The sequence below is a fragment of the Chelonia mydas genome, chromosome 28 (assembly GCF_015237465.2).
Source record: "Chelonia mydas isolate rCheMyd1 chromosome 28, rCheMyd1.pri.v2, whole genome shotgun sequence".
Classification (NCBI taxonomy): domain Eukaryota; kingdom Metazoa; phylum Chordata; order Testudines; family Cheloniidae; genus Chelonia; species Chelonia mydas.
Window position 1 is genome coordinate 7,908,787 of NC_051268.2, and position 19,857 is coordinate 7,928,643.

The following is a 19,857-nucleotide window of genomic DNA, read 5'->3' on the forward strand; positions in this document are numbered from 1 at the left end:
TCTCCCAGCCCTGCCAGTTACTTCAGTTCTCTGGTCTTTCAAGTCTCACAACACACCTCCAAGCTCCAGTCCTCTCTCCTTCCTCCTTCTCCCTGACTGCCTGAAGCAGGGGGCTTTATTAGGTTCCTGCCAGCTAGTTGGGTCATGCCTTAAGCCCTCAATAGGATATAAGCGGGGTGTCAAAAAATTAACCAGGTCACGCCTTCAGCCCTTGGTAAAATATAGGCAGGGTGCCCTAAATTAAGTGGGTAAGAGCAGGAAAGAGAGACTGTGATTGTTGCATAAGGGGAAGGGAAAGCAAGACCCTATGAATCTGCAGAAGTTTCACTGCCAACCTACGATGTCTCCAAGATAGTACACATTTGTCCCAGGAAAGGGGTTGTCTTGTGACTGGGAAGAATGTAACGAATCGGGAACAGTGGCTGGGGTCCACATGGATAGGGAACAGGGGTGTGTGTGGTGGGCGGTGAGGTAGGCATTGTGCAGTGGCAAGAAGGGAAGAGTATGAATAATAATATTTGAGAAAAGTAAGGAAAATAAAGTGAAACTGGGCTAGAGGAACACCAGAGCTCATGGAGCTCAAGCTCTAACTCAGTGGGGTCTGGGCAGGAATTGCGTGTGAATGGGCTGGGATCCCCCACAGCTCCACATCCCTCAAAGCTCCCACAGCCCCTTCCTCCCACCCTCTCCACTTCCCAGGTATCCCGTAGTCATATTTCTCCAAACCCCTGTGACAGAGATGGAGACAGAGACGGAGTAATACTGATGAATGCTGTATGTTGCCCTGGTTCCTGCAATATTTACTGTCTGAATCATTTGGATTCATTTCATAGGAGATATGTGAGGAAAACAAGCAGGATAAGAAGAAGAATGTCTCAAGATGAGCCACCCTTGGCAAAAATAATGAATGGTTCTTAACTTTAGATATTCTACTGGCTGGCAGTAGCCAGCTTGCAGAACTGGGTTAGATGAGCAGGACTGGAGCAGTTTACAAAGGGACTCCCTACTCCAGAGGGAGTCCAGTTCACAAAGGGTATTGTCGCCCAGGGTCTACGAATGGGAGAATTTCAGAATTTCACTCCAGGAGAGGCAAAAGCACAAGGTCTGGCTGCTGGGGTGGGGGGGGCACTCAGACATAAAGGAAAGGGAAAGAGTTGCAGCGAGCCCCGTCTCTCATTATGACACATGCGCCTCTCCCTCACCACCTCCTGGGACCTGATGAGCACCTGCTGGAACTCACTGCAGGGGCTACCCAGAGCTCTGAGCCACTGTTACCTCCCTACCTCAGCAAGAGTGACTCGACCAGGGGTTCTCAAACTGGGGGTCGGGATCCCTCAGGGGGTAGCGAGGTTATTACATGGGGGGGGTCGCGAGCTGTCAGCCTCCACCCCAAACCCCGCTATGTCTCCAGCATTTATAATGGTGTTAAATATAGAAAAAAATGGTTTTAATTTATAATGGGGGTCACACTCAGAGGCTTGCTGTGTGAAAGGGGTCACCAGTACAAAAGTTTGAGAACCAGTGGACTAGACTGTGCCAGCTTCCTGCTACACCAGCCTGTCTTCCTCACCAGCAAACTAGCAAGTAACAACCAGTGAACCCTGAGAGACGTTTCTCCGCAGCGCACAGCTCCTACCATGGCTCATCCTCAGACTGCTCTGTGAAGGACTCAATCCGTCACTGCTTGTTAATATAACTGGGGTAAATACACCCATCCCGTCAGCAAAGCCACCTGGAGATTCAGTCTCCTGTATCTCTCTGGGTGCAGGAGCCTTGTTAGTTCTCCGTCTCCTGAGTTCAGGCTCAGGAGAACCCCTGCTGGTCTAACTTGAAGCTTTAGGTAAGCGGAAGCAAACCCCCATTCCTTTGTCTTGGGCATACTTGTGTGTCACCGTTAATTCTAGTGACAGCATACAGAGGAAATTCAGAATGTCACATCTAAGGTTAGCACATGCATTTTACAGTGACATTAATAACCAGCGTGTTGTTAGCTTCCACATGATACCTCACGGGCATATTTTATACAAACGTTATTGTTACTCCTTTTCTTTTTACATAATAACCACCACCATATGGTAAAAGCCAGATTCCAGAAAAACTTAAACCAAGACCTAGGGTATGCCTATACTACCTGTCGAATCGGCGGGTAGTGATCAATCCAGCGGGGGTTGATTTATCGTGTTTTGTCTAGACGTGATAAATGTACCCCCGAGCGCTCTCCCGTCGACTCCTGTGCTCCACCGCCTCGAGAGGCACAGGTGGAGTCGACGGGGGAGCGGCAGCAGTCAACTCACCGCTGTTAAGACGGCATGGTGAGTAGATCTAAGTACGTTGACTTCAGTTACATTATTCACGTAGCACCCGCTGGGGGAGGGGGCAGTTCAACACCCATGTCAGGGGGTGCCTGGAAGTGACCATAGCCTCAGCCCCTCCCCGTCACAGAGACACCTCATAGCTCCCCCCCTCACAGCCCTCCCGTCACAGTCACACCCTCATGGACCCTGCCCCTCACAGTGACACTCCCATGGCCACAATGACCCCCTTGTAGTCCCATCACCCCAGGAACCTGCACCCCTTTCCGCTGTGCCTCGGGGAGCCCACACTGAAAATGCCAAGGTCAGGGGAGGTTAATACAGGTGTACTTGGGTGTGTATTTGTTATTGGAAAGGCTTGACTCATAAAGCTAAGCTAGAGCATTCACGTGTCATTTTCTTTCAAACTCTGATAAGGACACTAAACAAGCCACACTAAGGCTGGAAAGTTTTGAATATGTTTATCTATCTATCTGCATCTAGGCCTGCAATCCTTTTCTTTGACACAACCGAAGTTAATACTCTTTGTACACTCAAAACAATTTCGAAACTTACCGCGGTTGTCCGAAAGTGTTTTGGTGTTAATAATTGCAGCTATGTGATATTTTATCTAGGTACTTTCTCAGAGGCCTCAGATGTCATTTGCTACATTTTTCTGGGAACCCCCTCCCCTACCCACTTATTTTCCTTCTGCTCCTTTCTTTCTCCTCTTTCCCTGTCTCCCCCCTTCCCCTCCTCTCTGGCAGGGAGACTGAGTCACGTTCCTGTCCCCAGGGCATCCCCTCTCTCCGGCTCGGCCCTGCAGCGGCGGCCAGGAGCTGGTCCCAAGAGCCTGCCTGCAGCGGGCGGTCAGGGCCGCGCTCTGCGCCCGGCAAAGCCAGAGGAGGCTCCAGCCCGCAGCCGGAGACAGGCCCGGGGCTGGTGACACAGGAAGGGGCTGCTGCAGCGCTGAGCGTTGGGTGCTGGGAGGAAGGAGGCGGGCAGCAGGCAGAACAAAGCCCCGAGACCAGACACCTGGGCGTGGATGCTCCTAAAATCCCAGGCGCTGCTCCCTCCATTTTGACCGGGGAGCCTGGGCTGAGCAGCGGCTGCCCCCCCACCCCAATGGGGGTCTGTGCTGGGGGGAGCCCCTCATTAACCCCTCCCTGCCCAGCCGCGGGGGACTTTCTCCGGCTGGGACCAGCCCCCCGGGCTGCAGACTGCAGGTGAGTGAGAAGCGCCCCTGGGAAGTGCTGGGGACGGGCAGCAAAGTGACTCTCTGCCCCAGGGCTTCTCAGGTCTCGCAGCCCCTGGGAACCTGCGCCCCGCGCAATGGCCCGGCGAGGTCGGAGCTGCTTGCTGCGGCTCTGGGCAGGACCGGCTGGACAGGCAAAGCCCCGGGGGCTGCAGGTGGGGAAAGAGCCCCAGAGCTGGTCCCCCCGCTTGCCTGTCTGGGGGCGGAGGGGTGGGGAAGGGAGGGATGAACAAGGAGCCAGAGGTGGAGGGAAGGGACAGACCCTGTGAGCTGGAACAAGGAGGAGTCCGGTGGCACCGTAAAGACTAACAGCTTGATTTGGGTCTAAGCTTTTGTGGGTAAAAAACCCCACTTCTTCAGATGCATGCTTGTTTTTGTGGATACAGACTAACGCGGCTTCCCCTCTGATACCTGACACCAGGCAAGTGTGAACTGGGGGAGTCTGAAGTGTCTCTGGGAAGGCAGGAGATTTCAGGGGGAGAAGACCAGGGGAAGAGGTAGGTGTGGGGGGGGCTTAAGTGTATGTGTGTGGGGGGGGGTGGGGGGGTTAAATGCATCTTCTCTGATTTTGTCACTTTTCCCTCAAATATTGAAAAAAATTCTCTCCACTTCTTCCTCCTTTCTCTCTAATGATCAAATATGACTATCAAATCCATCCCATGAAGTGAGCTGTAGCTCACGAAAGCTTATGCTCTAATAAATGTGTTAGTCTCTAAGGTGCCACAAGTCCTCCTGTTCTTTTTGCGGATACAGACTAACAGGGCTGCTACTCTGAAACCTGTCAAATCCATGTGGTTCCCCGCACCCTACTTTTCTCTCAAAGGATTCACCTTTTACCCTCCCAGATATTAACCCATTTTCTTTCTATTTCTCAAATCTCAATTTAAAATCTCCTCAGATATGTGGGTTTCCCCTGACCAGTCTATCTGCAGCAGTTTGTCCTTGTTTAGGAGGGAAATTGTTGCCCAAATGGGATGGGGGGGTTAATGGGTGCTGTTTGGGAGAGCCCTGAAACACGGCTGATTCTGGGGTGGGGATGGTGGGGTGGCCGGTCTCTGCCAGCAACAGGGCCTGGAAGGGGCATAGGAGGGGAAGGGGGAGCCAATGTCCCCACTGGAGGATCCACTCTCAGCTGCTGTTCCCCCCCTCTCCCCCCCGCAACTCAGCCACCTGTCCATCTCCTGCTCTACACCCCCTCCCTGGCATGAGTGACACAAAGGGCTCCCTGCTCTGCATGTGAATGGTGGGGGTGGAGGGAACCATCACTTTCTGATTGTTTATTGAACATTCCTGTTGAATCCCTTCAAACTTTCCCCCTTTTCCCCTGTAATTATTGAATTGCCCTCAGATCTTGGTGTTTTTCCCTCCTATTGTCAAATATTTATTTTTTGATCCATTTTTTCTCCCTAATTCCTAAAGATCGATATAAAATACCCCCCCCAAAAAATTGCCCCACTTTCTCTGAAGTTATGTTACTAATGTAATATGCTCTTGAGAGTTCTTCCTGCCAATCTAAATATAGAATATTAACATAAAAATCTCATTAGATTTTGTCCTTTTCTCAAATTCTTGAATATTACAATAAAATTATTGCTACTGTTGCTCTTTTCCTTTCTGTTGATAAAATATCGATAAATCACTCATTTTGCCTCTTTAGCTATTATTGATCGTTGATATAAAATTAGGGTGGATTGATTTAAAACAAGGCAATTTAAATCAGCAATTCAAATAATAATTTAAATAACCCAGTGGGAAGCCTTGATATAAAGCACTGAAGTTTAGTAAACTTTTCCACTTGTAGTTGTTGTTGTTTTTTTGTCTAAAGAGAGGTGCATTCCCTTTAGTTAATACAACGATTACAACATGTTGATTTAAAACTAAATAGACACTTTACAGTAGATTAGGCAGAGGTGCTGGAACGATTTTTATAGTGGGGGGTGCTGATGATGGAAACCATGGAAACTATGTATTTGGTGTTTGCTATTACTACTTCAAGCCAGGGGGTGCGGCAGCCACCCCCAGCCCTCCTAGTTCCAACACCACTGAGATTAGGTACATCTTTTTGCTACCAAGGAAAGTACACTATAACTAGATACATTATATAGCTTAACATTTTCATATTTTTATTAATTGTACATTTTTAGTACATTAGAAAATGGTGAATGATATATTGCTTATTTAATAGAAAATTAACTTTTTGCTAGTGATTCTGTGTTATGCTGCATTAGGATGGTAACTAGAATTTAATTAAACACACAAAGCAGCATATAAAATTTATTTTTATGAAACTAAAACAGCCCATCCCCCTTTGAAACCCCTCTTTATAATGCGCATGTCTTCTGCAGTTTCCACGATATGCTATGCATCCGATGAAGTGAGCTGTAGCTCACGAAAGCTCATGCTCAAATAAACTGGTTAGTCTCTAAGGTGCCACAAGTACTCCTTTTCTTTTTACGAATACAGACTAACACGGCTGTTACTCTGAAATCTGATTCCTTGTTGATGTCTCTTTGAGTCAGTGGCTTTGTCCCAACACCTGTGATGACTTTGCCAGTCTGTGGCACCCAGTGGCACAGCCCCTGGTGCCCACAGTATGAAGCCCTTAATGATCTACTGTGCTGTATTTATAAATCTTGACCTCAAAAGTTAGATGCTTTTCCCCTGATTCTTTCTTTACATAGAAAAGCAGCCTTTAATGTCAAGTGTTTGATAGAGGCTCCTGGATTCATCATATTTATTTGTTATTTAAATATTTTAAGAGATTATAATAAGGCTAGGCCTTCAAATATTGTGTATTAAATTCAAAATTCATTTTAAACAGGTTTTTTTAAAAGAAAAACTCATTTAAATAATAAAATCAAAAGAATCTGATTTAAATAACATGAAAAAATTAAATAAAAATCACCAATTTTTATACACCCTGTCTAAAATCCTCACATTTTCCTACTTTCCTCTCTAATTTGTGAAAACTGACCCTAAATTCCTCAGATTTCCTCCCTTTTCTCTTTAATTACTGAACATTGAGATCACCTCTCCAATTTTGCTATTTTCTGTATAGTTATCAAAAACGAATTAAAAAACCCTCTCCGTTTTAGAGGTCTTCCCCATGTTTATTTCATTGTAGCAACTCCTGTTTGGAGGGAACCTGTTTTCCTGACTCATTCCCCAGATTGGAAGTTGCAGGGGGTAGGGCTGATATCCTAAAAACCAACTTTCCCCTCTCATTTGAGAATCATCTGTGTCCTCATTTATCTCCATTAAAATGTTGGCTGATGAAAGTGATGTCTCCCATATTTAGTAGACATCAAAGCCAGAGGCTTCCCCATATTTGGGGGATGAGTGTTTCCCAGCTGCTAACCGGACAGTTGGCTGGACCCTTACCTTTTCCCCAGATGGGGCAGGATGAGGGGGCCACTCCCCTGGGGCAAACAACTTCAATTTGTCCTCTCCCTCCTTCAACTGATTATGAGCGGGATCGTATGACGGCATTGCTTGTGATAGTGGGGTTGGGCTGAGCAGCCTTGGGTTCCAGTTTATTTCTTATGGTCCTAAAAGCTGATGCTTCAGAGCTTGAGCCAGCCCCCTGCTGGGGTCAGGATGGGATTCTCTCACCCCACGTATTCTGGGTTTTTATTTATTTATTTATTTAGTCTTCTTCCTCTGAAGCCTCAGAGACTGCCATGGTTGGAGACAAGACACTGGGTGGGGCCAGGGCTCTGTGATAGCACCAAACATTCCCTCTCGCAGGTGTTTGGCTGGTGGGTTCTTGCTCACAAGCCCAGGGTCTAATTGATCACCACAGTAGAGTCAGCCTAGGTCAGATTGGCAGCGACCTTGAGTATTTCCCTCCTTCCTCTAGAGTGTGGGGTGCCGGGTCACTTGCCAGGATTATCTGGGTGTATCTGACTGATTCATTTCCCTGCCATTGCTGGGGCCTCTGGCACTGGTGCAACTGTGTCCCTCCACTCCTCTTCCCGTAGCACAGAATAGTTTAAGTTCCTGTGGGCTGTGAGACTTTGGTCTCAGGTCAGTTGTTGGGTTTAGTGTGCGATGCTGGTTGGTGCTGGTGGTGTGTGATATACAGGAGGTCAGGCCAGAAGACCAGGGGGTCCCTTCTGGCCTTAAACCCTATGACTATGGCTCAGTGACTCTGACCAGAGTATCCCCAAACCCCATAACAAATGGTCTCCACGAAGGGTTCCTTCCTCCAGCCCTGAGATGCAGCCACCTCTGGGGTGGGTCAGTGGCCATTATTGGCCAGTGACAGGGCATGGAAATTTCTTAACTGTTGTGGCTCCTCCGTGCCCTCCATTCTCCTGTGAAAGCATCGCCCAGGGCTCCCTCTGCCTGCGTGAATGGCTGGCAGGGGGTGCAGGTATCGAATCTGTGTCACAGCTCAGGGACCTGCACCTGTGTTCCCCCTCCTGGCCCATGCTTAGGCTTCTGGCTCCTCGCAGTCACCTTGCTTGGGCAGAGACCTGCTGCTTTCTCCCTCCGGACCGGGGTGTTTCCTGGCCGCACAGCTCCCTGCCTATACAGTGATATTCCCAGCAAGCCAGACTACCCGAACAGGCCAGCGTGTGTACCCGGCTTTTTCTCCAGCTGCTGTGAACAGCATCACGGCCTGCAGTTATATGGTGCCACGCAAAGCTTTATGAGCAAACACTTATTCTTAAGGGGAAAACATTACAGAGAGAACATATTTAAAGATAAATAAAAGAACATACACACCTGCTAAAAGCTTACCAGAGATACCCTCCCCCTCCCACACACACACACTCCACCAGTTGCCTGGCAGTCCTTCAAACCTCACCAAGGGGGGTTTCTGTCATTACCAATTCATGACAGCCTTACCTGTTCGCTCTTCCACGTCCCCCACTCATTTGACTGAACATCATTGGGACTCTGTAAGTGTATCTTCCTCTTTCTGCCTGGGCTTCCCACTGGTGCTTTAATACTACTGAAGGGCTCAGATTTCACCCCACTATCCACAGTGGTTTGGGAGTGTTAGGGGTGGGCCGTCAGGAAACTCCAGATCCAGCTGTTCTGCCGGCTGTACACCCAGGCTGCCACGCAGCCCTTGCCTCGGGCCAGGAGCACCCTGAAATGGGATAACTTGGGCCTCCATGGCAAGCCTGATATGGGGAGCCAGTGCAGATTCCCCAAACTCTAACCGAGAAGTATTAATGCCTGAGGTGCTTGTTGGAAGAGAAGGTGCACGGGGCCCAGGTTTGGGCCTGTTTGATCCACCCACTTGACATTGGTGCTTCTCCAAGCTGTCTTGTGGGGCTGGGGATGGAGAAAAAGACTATGGACCACCAGCAGATTTCTTCTCTCTAGCTATCGGATGGTCGTCTGATGACTGACCCTGCTGAGATCCAGAAAGCAGCTGTTTCCTTTTACAGCTCTCTGTGTGTCCCCAAAGCCTGTGACATGGTAAGAGACATGGTAATGGCCGAACTGCATCAGGGATTATCCTGTCTGCCCGGCGAGCTGCAACGGTGTCTGGCTGCCCCGCTGTCATTACTGGAGCCCTCTGTTGCAGCTCTGCAGCTCTCTGCAGGCAAGGCCTCAGGGATCAGTGGGCTGCCATCCCAATTCTGCAAAGATTTCTGGCATCTTATTGACTTTTTTCTAGGGGTGCTGAAGTATATCCAGGTGCTGCCACCGGGCAGCGATCACTGTGCTTCTCAAAAAGGGGGACCTCTGTGATTTATGGAATTGGAGACCGATTTCCCCTACCTCTGCTCTGTTTATAAGTTTTTATCCAGGGTCTCAGCCAACCAGCTGAAGGACTGGGCTGTTTTTGTCCTTGTTGGTGTTTTTGTCCTTGTTGCCCTCTCAACATCATCTGTTAAAGTCACTGTCTCTAATGTCCCTCCTTTGTAAAGAAATGAGCAGCTGGCGTGAGACCCGGCAAGCTATGGTGAAATCACCAGCCCTCTTGTGAGGATTCCCTGGGGCTGTAAAGCCATGGAGTTTTGGCATGTCTGCTCCTTCCATAGGCAGATTTTTATGATTTTAAACAATGGTTCCAAACATGTCCCTGAAGTATAGGACTGGGGAGTGTGTGTGGCTAGCAAGGGCCTGGCGGGAGTCTGATACGTTTAGTCAATCAGTGCCCGAGAAAGAGGAGGGCTGCCCCAGGGAGCTATGACCCTGGGCCTGGGAACATGGGTGTTTCTCTGAGGAAAGAGCGAGAGGGCCATGGCTGAGACTGGGGGGCCAGTGGGCTGCAGAGGCCTCTGGGGAGGTAATGCCCTTTACAAGCTGGGGGAAGATGGCATGACTGGTTCTGGGACTCCTGACTATGAAATGGAGGCAGAGCCTGTTGCTGTGGAATTCGCGGCCTTCGCTGGGGACTCTGGCTTGTAGGAAAGCCCCCTATTAAAAAATGGCCATGGATGGTAGAGGGGGCCCCAGTTTCTGAGGGCGCTGTGAAGCAGGCTGGTTTGGCCAGTGCAGTCAGGGAACACACTGCTCAGGGGGCCTGGGTCGCTGCCGGGTATTACTTTACCAGGAGTCCCCACCTCGGTGAAAGACCAGCTGGGGAAGGCCTGGACTGTCCAAGGGCCCAGCCTAGTAGAGCTTCTATGCTCATGGGGAGAACGGGAAACCCCTGTGGCAGGGACACTGAAGGACCGGGCTGTGCTTGCAACAGGGAGACACCCTGCCAAAAACCTCCCCTCCCCACTAGGCAGCGTTCTCTGTGATTGTGTACCTCCTACAGGCTCTTTTTGAGGGCCTGTCTCAGAAGAAAGTGGACGTTTCATTCCTGCAGGACTCTTGCACAGATGCAGGCACCAAACCAATTGGCTTTCTGATTGGAGAGGGGAGGTTTTTCTGAGTCCTGGTTCCACGGGGAGTGTGGGAGTTGCCTTTCTCTTTGCAGATGGGCTGGCCCTGCAGGCCGTCGTTCCAGGACGTTTATTGATGGGTCAAGCTACTTTTGAGCAATATCATCTTTTTTTGATTAATGTGTAAAATCCTCCTGGAGGGAAATACAGGGAACTTTTTCTTTTTTTCTTCCCAGCACTTGGGTGCTCTTTTGGCAAATTGGTTTTTTGACAGGTGATATTTTAATTTGGGGTGGGGGGGGAGCAATTTAAATTGTACTCTTAACAACAGATTGGATAGGAATCATCTGGAACCTCATCCACTGTCTGCTCAGTGACTTTCAGCTCTTTGACAGGTTGCTGACCGGACTGATGTGGGATAGTATAACCTACATGCCCCCTGGGTGTCGTGTTCTGGCCCATTTAGTGGCATCGAGACCACTGAGCTCCAGAAGTCCCAGGTTTGATCCTGCCTGCTGATGACCAGGGTCTGTCAGTGTTGCGAGAGCATTTCCAACCTTATGCCCAGCCGTACAGCTGGTTGAGTGCCGGTACCAGCTCTTTGTCTAAGGTCCACTTGGGCAGGGCTTTTTATGTGTTTATTCATCATTTGCTTTCTAGTTGCATTGTCCCAGCTGGGATTTCAGATCGTGTTCGGTCTCATTTGTGTTCTCTTCTCTCTGTGGGAGACTGTCACCCATACTAGCATTTTAACACTTGCCTTGTACAGGATGTTCATTTTGGGGACTCTTTTAAGTATTTTTTGCAGCACCTGGTTGCCTCCAAAGGATGCCTTTCCTTCCTTGAGGCAATGGTGGGACGTGGCAAAGTCAATGTATATGCAGCAGACAGCCCTGGGCCTCTGCCAGAGAATGGACCAGTTAGAGCCGGGTGTTGCAGAACTTAAAATAACCTTTCATGGCAATAATGATGCTGGGTTGTAGGACAGCTTGAAAAATATTTTAAAAACCCTGTGCTTGTGGGACCTGTTGGATAGCAAAGTTCAGGATGCACTTATTGCAGCAGGTGGAAGAAAATGAGTTCAATTGATTTTTTTTCTAATTCTGCATGGGTCTCAGCAGAGGCCATTGCTGCTAAGCTTGGTTTTCATTCTGTTTGCTGGTTTCTCTTTTTTTTCTTGGAGGCACAGTGTTGCTGATCTGGACAACTGTCCCTTTGAGCAAGCCATCCCCGATTATACTCACAGTTCTATTTCCTTGCCTGTTGCTCCTGCTGTGGATTGGGACATTGATAGGCATGGCGATTTGCTTACCTTCAGTGAGTCTTACAAATGTACTTTTAATAGCTTAGGCCTCAAAGCATTATACCTGTATATGATTATGGTAAAGATTCAGCATTTTCAAATGCTTATTGATTATCCTGGTTCAGTGTGGAGAAGACAGCTTCTGGCAGCAGACTCCATCTATCCAGCCTGGTGGTCTCTACGCAATCCTGCGATTGCGAAGCATATGGGTGATCTCCAATGGAGAATTCTTCACAGGGGTATGGTCTCGAATGTGTGCATCATTTGACTCTGAACATGTCCATGTGTGCCCTGTGACATGGGGGAGACTGTTTCTCATCTGTTTCTTACTTGTTCCAGGTAACACCCATTATTTGTTGTACTTCAGGGTGTCTTTTGGTTATAGTCCCTTGATTTTTCTCATAGTATATTTCCTTTTACCATTAAGTATGGATTCACAAATAGATCTGTAATATGCCGTGTGAACGTCATTTTGAGTCAAGCAAAGACAGCTATTTTGAAAAACACACAATGCAAAGTATCTGGTACTGGCATTGCCAATGGGCTTCATTTTTTAATTTATTTTTAGTGGATTTCTGCCTTCATTTGGAATTTAGATATTCTACTCATACATAATTTGGATCACATTATTCAGGGGTGGGCTGCTGGAAATGCACTTAATAGTTTTAGGGATAGGCAGTTGTTTTATGAATTTGTATTTTTTTCTTGATTTTTATTCTTGCTTTCTATTCTGATTTTATTTAAAGTCTTTTAAAAGACAAACTCTCTATCTCTATTGAGGAGTCTTGGATTGAGCTTCCTGGCTGAGATGCTGTTGTTTCCTCCACTGTTATCTGGAAGCCCAAGTTGAGCTGCTCCTTCTGTCCCAGTGGGATCTGTGCTGGAGAGTGACTTTATTTAAAATTTCTTCTGTGCTGAGCCAAGGTGAGGAATTTCTCCAGTCGGAACGAGTCCCCTAAGGCAGACTTACGCTCTGCCAACATCAGCTCCTGAGCCAGAGACCTCAAGGAAGGTGCCGAGGATGGGCAGCAAAGTGATTTGGCACAAACAGCCCCTCCTCATTCCTCATGTCTCCTCTCAGTAGTAGTTGCAGGAGCTGATCCAGCCATGGGGAAGAAAATGACCCAGGAATGGGACTGTCCAAACTGGAGGGGCAGGGAGAGGGGAAAGGAGATCGAAAGGGAAAGAGGAGAGAGACTGAAAGGGGCAGTGGGAGAAATAAGTGGGGAGAGAAATTCCCAGATCTCTGACCTGCCCAGACATACTTATTGCAACATCGCGGGACAGATTCCCTTGCCTGTGAACAAGTGGAGGAGCAGAAGGAGGAAAAGCAAGTTCCTGAGTCTCCCTATTCCCCCTGCCTGGGAGTATGCTGCCCTGGGGACCAAGTCAGGGGGAATCCCCCAAAGTGACTCCTTTGGTTCTCTTCTGTTCTACCATTTGGTTCAGAAAGTTTGTTACTGGGAGGATTGAAAAATGTCTCTGGTGGGTTTAGTCCTGGTGGGAGGGGCCAGGTCTGCACTGTAATAAAGTGATCAAGCGTTTTCCCAGTGTGGCAGAATCTGGAGTGTCTCTCTGCAGGGAAAGCGCCTGGGGCAATTTTGATGTGAAATTAAATTGAAGGCTGCTCTGAAATCTCCCCAGTTGCCCTTCTTGATGTGAAAGAATACAGAATAATATCCATATTTTACTCCAAACCCTCCCATGAGACAAAAGATGGAAATGGCAGTCAGCAAACCAGTTCAGGGAGGGATTATTGAGTAGTTGCTGCCGGGAGAGGAACAGTAAATATATAAAAGCGGCAAAGAGTCCTGTGGCACCGTATAGACTTACAGACATATTGGAGCATTCACCATTTCATGGGTGAATAGGCAGTGGGAGCTTCTGGGGAATGTGGTCTGGAGATGGGAGGGGGAAGGAAGTGCCGATGGTAGAGAAAGGAGGGAGACAGGGTGTGACAAACCTTTTGGGACTTGGCCTAGACTCTAGGAACAGACCCATAAAGCTGGGGATGAAAAATCCCCTGGTTTGTGGAACAGGAAACAAATCCCCGGACTGGTTGGGAAAACTTGCCAGACTCCCAGTGCTGGAGCCTGAATGAGGGGCTGCAAGGACATTTGAGGGGGCACGCTCAAGAAGGTTTGTGTGATGTCCTGTCCCCTCACATCCAGTTGCTGGGAATGAGGAAGGGGTTGGTATTCCCACCCAGGAATTGTCCCTGGGCCCTGGGCTCCATCTTCTGTATCAGCTTCTGGCTAGTAGGTGTGTGACGAATGTGAAGACACATACCCCTGTGTCTTTTAGGGGATACGAGGTGCTCTCTCCTTCTCCCCTCACCTTGATACCTGTTGGCTGCTCTGTGTGGGGTGGGGGTGGGACTCTGCTGATTGTGAACCTCCCAGAGCTTCCATGTGACTGGCCCTGCTGCCCCATGAATAGTGGGGCTGTGAGTGGGGCAGCAGTTACTGAGGGTTGGACTCTTGCTCTTTCAGGGGCCGGTGACCTTCGAGGAGGTGGCTGTGTATTTTACGAAGGAAGAGTGGGCTCTGCTGGACCCTGCTCAGAGAGCCCTCTACAGAGACGTCATGCAGGAGAACTATGAGACTGTGACCTCGCTGGGTAAGGATTCCTGTCCCCTAGCTTATTGTAATGAGAAATGAAGAGTTAAGTTTCACATCACCCCACAATGCAAACTCAACTCTGTCCTGTTTCAGCATCACCCCAACCGGCCAGTGACACACACCCCAGCCCTGTGCCCTCCCCTGCTACACAACCCTCTGGGAACAGAGCACAGGAGCAGTATAGCACAGGCTAGGGGTCGGCAACCTTTCAGAAGTGGTGTGGCAAGTCTTCATTTATTCACTCTAATTTAAGGTTTCGCACGCCAGTCATATATTTTAACGTTTTTAGAAGGTCTCTTTCTATAAGTCTATAATATATAATTAAACTATTGTGGTATGTAAAGTAAATACAGTTTTTAAAATGTTTAAGAAGCTTCCTTTAAAATTAAATTAAAATGCAGAGCCGCCCCGGACCGGTGGCCAGGACCCGGGCAGTGTGACTGCCACTGACAAGCAGCTCGCGTGCCATAGGTTGCCTACCCCTAGCACAGAGTCTAACACTTCTCTTTGCGAAGGCAAAACTTGAGTTTAGGTCGGATGTAGTGAACAGAAGCTGCCTGGTCTGCACTGAGCCTATTTCACATAAACCATCTCAGACTGCAAAATGTTAGCACCCCTTACCCTCAACCTGAGGATTCCTTCTGAGTCATCGCCTTCGCTTACCCCTGCCTAAGCCCCGGAGACCACGAGCATTATGTGCCACCAGACTGCTAACGATCCCCATGGCAAGAACACACCTTTGTATACATTTACTGACACAACTTACAACACTCAGCACTGAAATGGGGCAGACTAGGTCCCTCAGGCTTCACTTGCACCTCTCTTCATACCACACTCACAGCTCTGCCAAGCTTCTCCATTTAATCACTCACCCTTCATTTACAGCTACAGCTGATAAAATGCACCTAGCTGGAGTGCATGCTGATAAATGCTGGTGTGACCCGGGGTGCCTAGCGTAGCCCTCACTGAAAATACCAAGGTCAGGGCAGGCTGCAAAAAGAAGAGCATATTCTCCCAGAACTGATGGTCAACACTGAAGTTAGACTCACCAACCAGTTACAAACTGTACTCCTGATCCCCCACAAAAACAAATCACACATCCCCCTTTGTTGCATTCCAGTTCTCTGGCTCCCAATCAACACCTAGGTCCAGTACAGTGATAAGTTATTTAAAAGCTCTGCTCACTATACAAAATGTTTTTCTGAATCCGAAAGGGCCAGCCATATTGCCAGGACAATATTAAGTTGGATCTTACACAAACTACCATGCTACCAGCCAGTCCTTTAGTATCTAAAACTAAAGGTTTATTATAAAGAGAAAAGAAAGAACAAGAAGAGAGTTGTTAAATAGTAAAGCAATCAGATACATACATAAGACTTCAAAGTCATATATCAGGTTCTTAGCAGTGTTGGTGAGTTTGGTGGGGAACACATCTACAGCTTGGATGGGTCGTTCAGTCCTTTATTCAACGCTTCAGTGTGTAGAGAAGTTGCTCCAGGGGTAGGAAATGGGATCGAAGACAAAGGGCAGCTGCATCATCTCCATTTTACATTCCTTTTGCCATGTGGCTTGTACGATCTTCGTCCCAAACACAAGCTTCACAGCACATGGCATGGAAAAGCCTTAGAGTTCTCTGTCCACAGGCATACCACATGCCTTGCTGACTCACAAGGTGTCTTCCCTGGTTCCTTTCAATGGGTTTATTGTACAACTGCTGACCCTTGATGGACCATTGAACAGGCTGAGCAGTGCTGATGCCAATCTCTCTGGGGGTGTCAGCCAGAAACACAGCACAAGTTCCGAAATACAGACATACCCTACATATTTATAACTCATACTACAAAGGTGATACAAACATATAAAAAAGATCAGCAAATTGGCAAATTCAAAAACCAGTTGGAGAACACTTCAGTCTCTCTGGTCACTCGATTACAGACCTAAAAGTTGCAATTCTTCAACAAAAAAACTTCAAAAACAGACTCCAACAAGAGACTCCTGAATTGAAATTTAATTTGCAAACTGGATTCGATTAACTTAGGCTTGAATAGAGACTGGGAGTGGATGGGTCATTACACAAAGTAAAACTATTTCCCCATGTTTATTCCCCCCTCCACTGTTCCTCAGACGTTCTTGTCAACTGCTGGAAATGGCCCATCTTGATTATCACTACAAAAGGTTTTTCCCCCCCACCCCCCACTCTCCTGCTGGTAATAGCTCACCTTAAGTGATCACTCTGGTTACAGTGTGTATGGTAACACCCATTGTTTCATGTTCTCTATGTATATAAATCTCCCCACTGAATTTTCCACTGCATGCATCAGATGAAGTGAGCTGTAGCTCACGAAAGCTTATGCTCAAATAAATTTCTTAGTCTCTAAGGTGCCACAAGTACTCCTTTTCCTTTTAGACTCAAAGAATATCAGGGTTGGAAGGGACCTCAGGAGGTCATTTAGTCCAACCCCCTGCTCAAAGCAGGACCAATCCCCAACTAAATCATCCCAGCCAGGGATTTGCCAAGCCTGACCTTAAAAACCTCTAAGAAAGGAGATTCCACCACCTCCCTAGGTAACCCATTCCAGTGCTTCACCACCCTCCTAGTGAAAAAGTTTTTTCCTAATATCCAACCTAAACCTCCCCCACTGCAACTCTAGACCATTGCTCCTTGTTCTGTCATCTGCTACCACTGAGAACAGTCTAGAGCCATCCTCTTTGGAACCCCCTTTCAGGTAGCTGAAAGCAGCTATCAAATCCCCCCTCATTCTTCTCTTCTGGAGACTAAATAACCCCAGTTCCCTCAGCCTCATAAGTCATTTGTTCCAGCCCCCTAATCATTTTTGTTGCTCTCCCCTGGACTCTTTCCAATTTTTCCACATCCTTCTTGTAGTGTGTAGCCCAAAACTGGATACAGTACACCAGATGAGGCCTCACCAATGCCCAAATAGAGGGGAATGATCACTTCCCCCGATCTGCTGGCAATGCTCCTACGTAAACAGCTCAAAATGCAATTAGCCTTCTTGGCAACAAGGGCACACTGTTGACTCATATCCAGCTTCTTGTCCACTGTAACCCCTAGGTCCTTTTCTACAGAACTGCTGCCTAGCCACTCGGTCCCTAGTCTGCAGCAGTGCATGGGATTCTTCCATCCTAAGTGCAGGACTCTGCACTTGTCCTTGTTGAACCTCCTCAGATTTCTTTTGGGCCAATCCTCTAATTTGTCTAGGTCCCTCTGTATCCTATCCCTACCCTCCAGCGTATCTACCTCTCCTGCCAGTTTAGTGTTATCTGCACACTTGCTGAGGGTGCAATCCACACCATCCTCCAGATCATTAATGAAGATATTGAACAAAACTGGCCCCAGGACCGACTCTTGGGGCACTCCGCTTGATACTGGCTGCCAACTAGCCATGGAGCCATTGATCACTACCCGTTGAGCCCGATGATCTAGCCAGCTTTCTATCCACCTTATACTCCATTCATCCAGCCCATACTTCTTTAACTTGCTGGCAAGAATACTGTGGGAGACCACATCAAAAGCTTTGCTAAAGTCAGAGAATAACACATCCACTGCTTTCCCCTCATCCACAGAGCCAGTTATCTCATCATAGAAGGCAATTAGGTTAGTCAGGCATGACTTGCCCTTGGTGAATCCATGCTGACTGTTCCTGATCACTTTCCTCTCCTCTAAGTGCTTCAGAATTAATTCCTTGAGGACCTGCTCCATGATTTTTCCAGGGACTGAGGTGAGGCTGCTGGCCTGTAGTTCCCCAGATCCTCCTTCCCTTTTTTAAATATGGGCACTACATTAGCCTTTTTCCAGTTGTCCAGGACCTCCCCCGATCACCATGAGTTTTCAAAGATAATGGCCAATGGCTCTGCAATCACATCAGCCAACTCCTTTAGCACCCTTGGATGCAGCACGTCCGGCCCCATGGACTTATGCTTGTCCAGCTTTTCTAAATAGTCCTGAACCAGTTCTTTCTCTACAGAGGCCTGGTCACCTCCTCCCCACGCTGTGCTGACCAGTGCAGTAGTCTGGGAGCTGACCTTGTTCGTGAAGACAGAGGCAAAAAAAGCATTGAGTACATTAGCTTTTTCCACATCCTCTGTTACTAGGTTGCCTCCCTCATTCAGTAAGGGGCCCACACTTTCCCGGACCACCTTCTTGTTGCTAACGTAGCTGAAGAAACCCTTCTTGTTACTCTGATCATCCCTTGCTAGCTGCAACTCCAAGTGTGATTTGGCCTTCCTGATTTCCCTCCTGCATGCCTGAGCAATATTTTTATCCTCCTCCCTGGTCACTTGTCCAGTCTTCCACTTCTTGTAAGCTTCTTTTTTGTGTTTAACATCAGCAAGGATTTCACTGTTAAGCCAAGCTGGTCGTCTGCCATATTTACTATTCTTTCTACACATCGGGATGGTTTGCTCCTGCAACGTCAATAAAGATTCTTTAAAATACATCCAGCTCTACTGGGGAAGTAATGGCTGTTGGAGTAATGGAAGTTTATGCAGTTTGGCATGGATACACTATCAAGAACTGTCCCTACATGGAGTGCCCTGGAGAGACAATGGGAGACCCAAGGACTGGAAATTGATTCATAATGCCTGGGAGCCAAGGGGAGTTCCCAGAACATGGGAACCCAGCGGGACTGCAATTTGGCAGAAAGGGATTAGTTTTGAACAGTGGTGGCTGAGAGTGCTGGGGTCCCCCTTGCCGCCCCTGGTGGCTGGGAGCTGTGGGGTCTCTCCAACAGCTGACAGCTCCTGCCCCATCACCCCAGGGCTGAAGCAGAAAATGTTATGGAGGTCTCTGAAATTGACGGATTCTGTGACCGCAGTGACAAAATTTTAGCCTTAATAATACCCCTGACATACTGCATTCTGGGACATGCCTGCTCCCTGCTGTTCCTTACTGTGCTAAACCCCACAAACCCATGCTCACCAGTTCTAGCTTCTTGTGACTTTTATTGTCTCTGGTTCTCTCTCCACCAGTAAGAAGCATTTCTAGGGGGATTTCCTCTCTTTCTGGAGTCTGCACTGTCAGGGACAGGGAGTTACCTTACCTGGGTTTTAGGAGCCCCTTTGATGTTGACTGTCTGGCTGTGTATGTTCCCAGCAGAGATGGGGTTAGTTAAGTCCCTCAGAAGCAGGGAATCTAGCTCATCTGGGGAGCTGGCTCTGGTTTTTTACTGCCTTAAAATGAGCTGGGTTTAAAATAATACAATATTTCTTTGTGACAAATGTCCCATGAATTCATCTGATCTCACTTGTTTTCTTCCCCTGAGCAGAGTTTCCAGTTTCCAAACCTGATGTGATCTCCCAGCTGGAACAAGGGGATGAGCCGTGGGTCCCAGACCTCCAGGGCTCAGATGAACAAGAGATCCTGAGAGGTGCCTTCACAGGTGAAGAATCATTAAACCTACTTAAAACTGTCAGTGCCTGAAGGAAAGAGCTGGGATTCCCTACAAGGACCTTGTAAACGCTCTCAGTCCAGGATTGTCCCCAGCGGGTGCAATATCCTCTGGGCAGAGATCTCTCATGGCTTCCTACCTATCCTGGCTGACACCTGGCAGTAGCTCCTTCCCTGACCTCC

General features: G+C 48.1%; 3 protein-coding genes and 1 long non-coding RNA gene across 6 annotated transcripts in view; 3 read left to right on the top strand and 1 right to left on the bottom strand.

The window, feature by feature from the left end:
• LOC102934530 (zinc finger protein OZF) overlaps nucleotides 1-19,857 on the bottom strand; it is a 1,287,564-nt gene that overhangs the window by 1,169,056 nt on the left and 98,651 nt on the right.
• Nucleotides 1-19,857, top strand: part of LOC102930400 (zinc finger protein 501) — a 1,110,025-nt gene that overhangs the window by 1,019,400 nt on the left and 70,768 nt on the right. The gene's annotated exons all lie outside the window — the stretch shown is intronic.
• Nucleotides 1-19,857, top strand: part of LOC102937091 (zinc finger protein 135) — a 426,373-nt gene that overhangs the window by 401,633 nt on the left and 4,883 nt on the right. Inside the window, exons 8-9 of the mRNA XM_043537066.1 lie at nucleotides 14,214-14,265; nucleotides 19,553-19,666. Coding sequence (XP_043393001.1) covers nucleotides 14,214-14,265; nucleotides 19,553-19,666 — 166 coding nt within the window. The remainder of the gene's footprint in view (nucleotides 1-14,213; nucleotides 14,266-19,552; nucleotides 19,667-19,857) is intronic.
• On the top strand, nucleotides 3,288-13,067 carry LOC119564618. The gene is made up of 3 exons (XR_005223600.2): nucleotides 3,288-3,517; nucleotides 3,933-4,043; nucleotides 12,427-13,067. It is a non-coding gene; the product is annotated as an uncharacterized LOC119564618 (long non-coding RNA).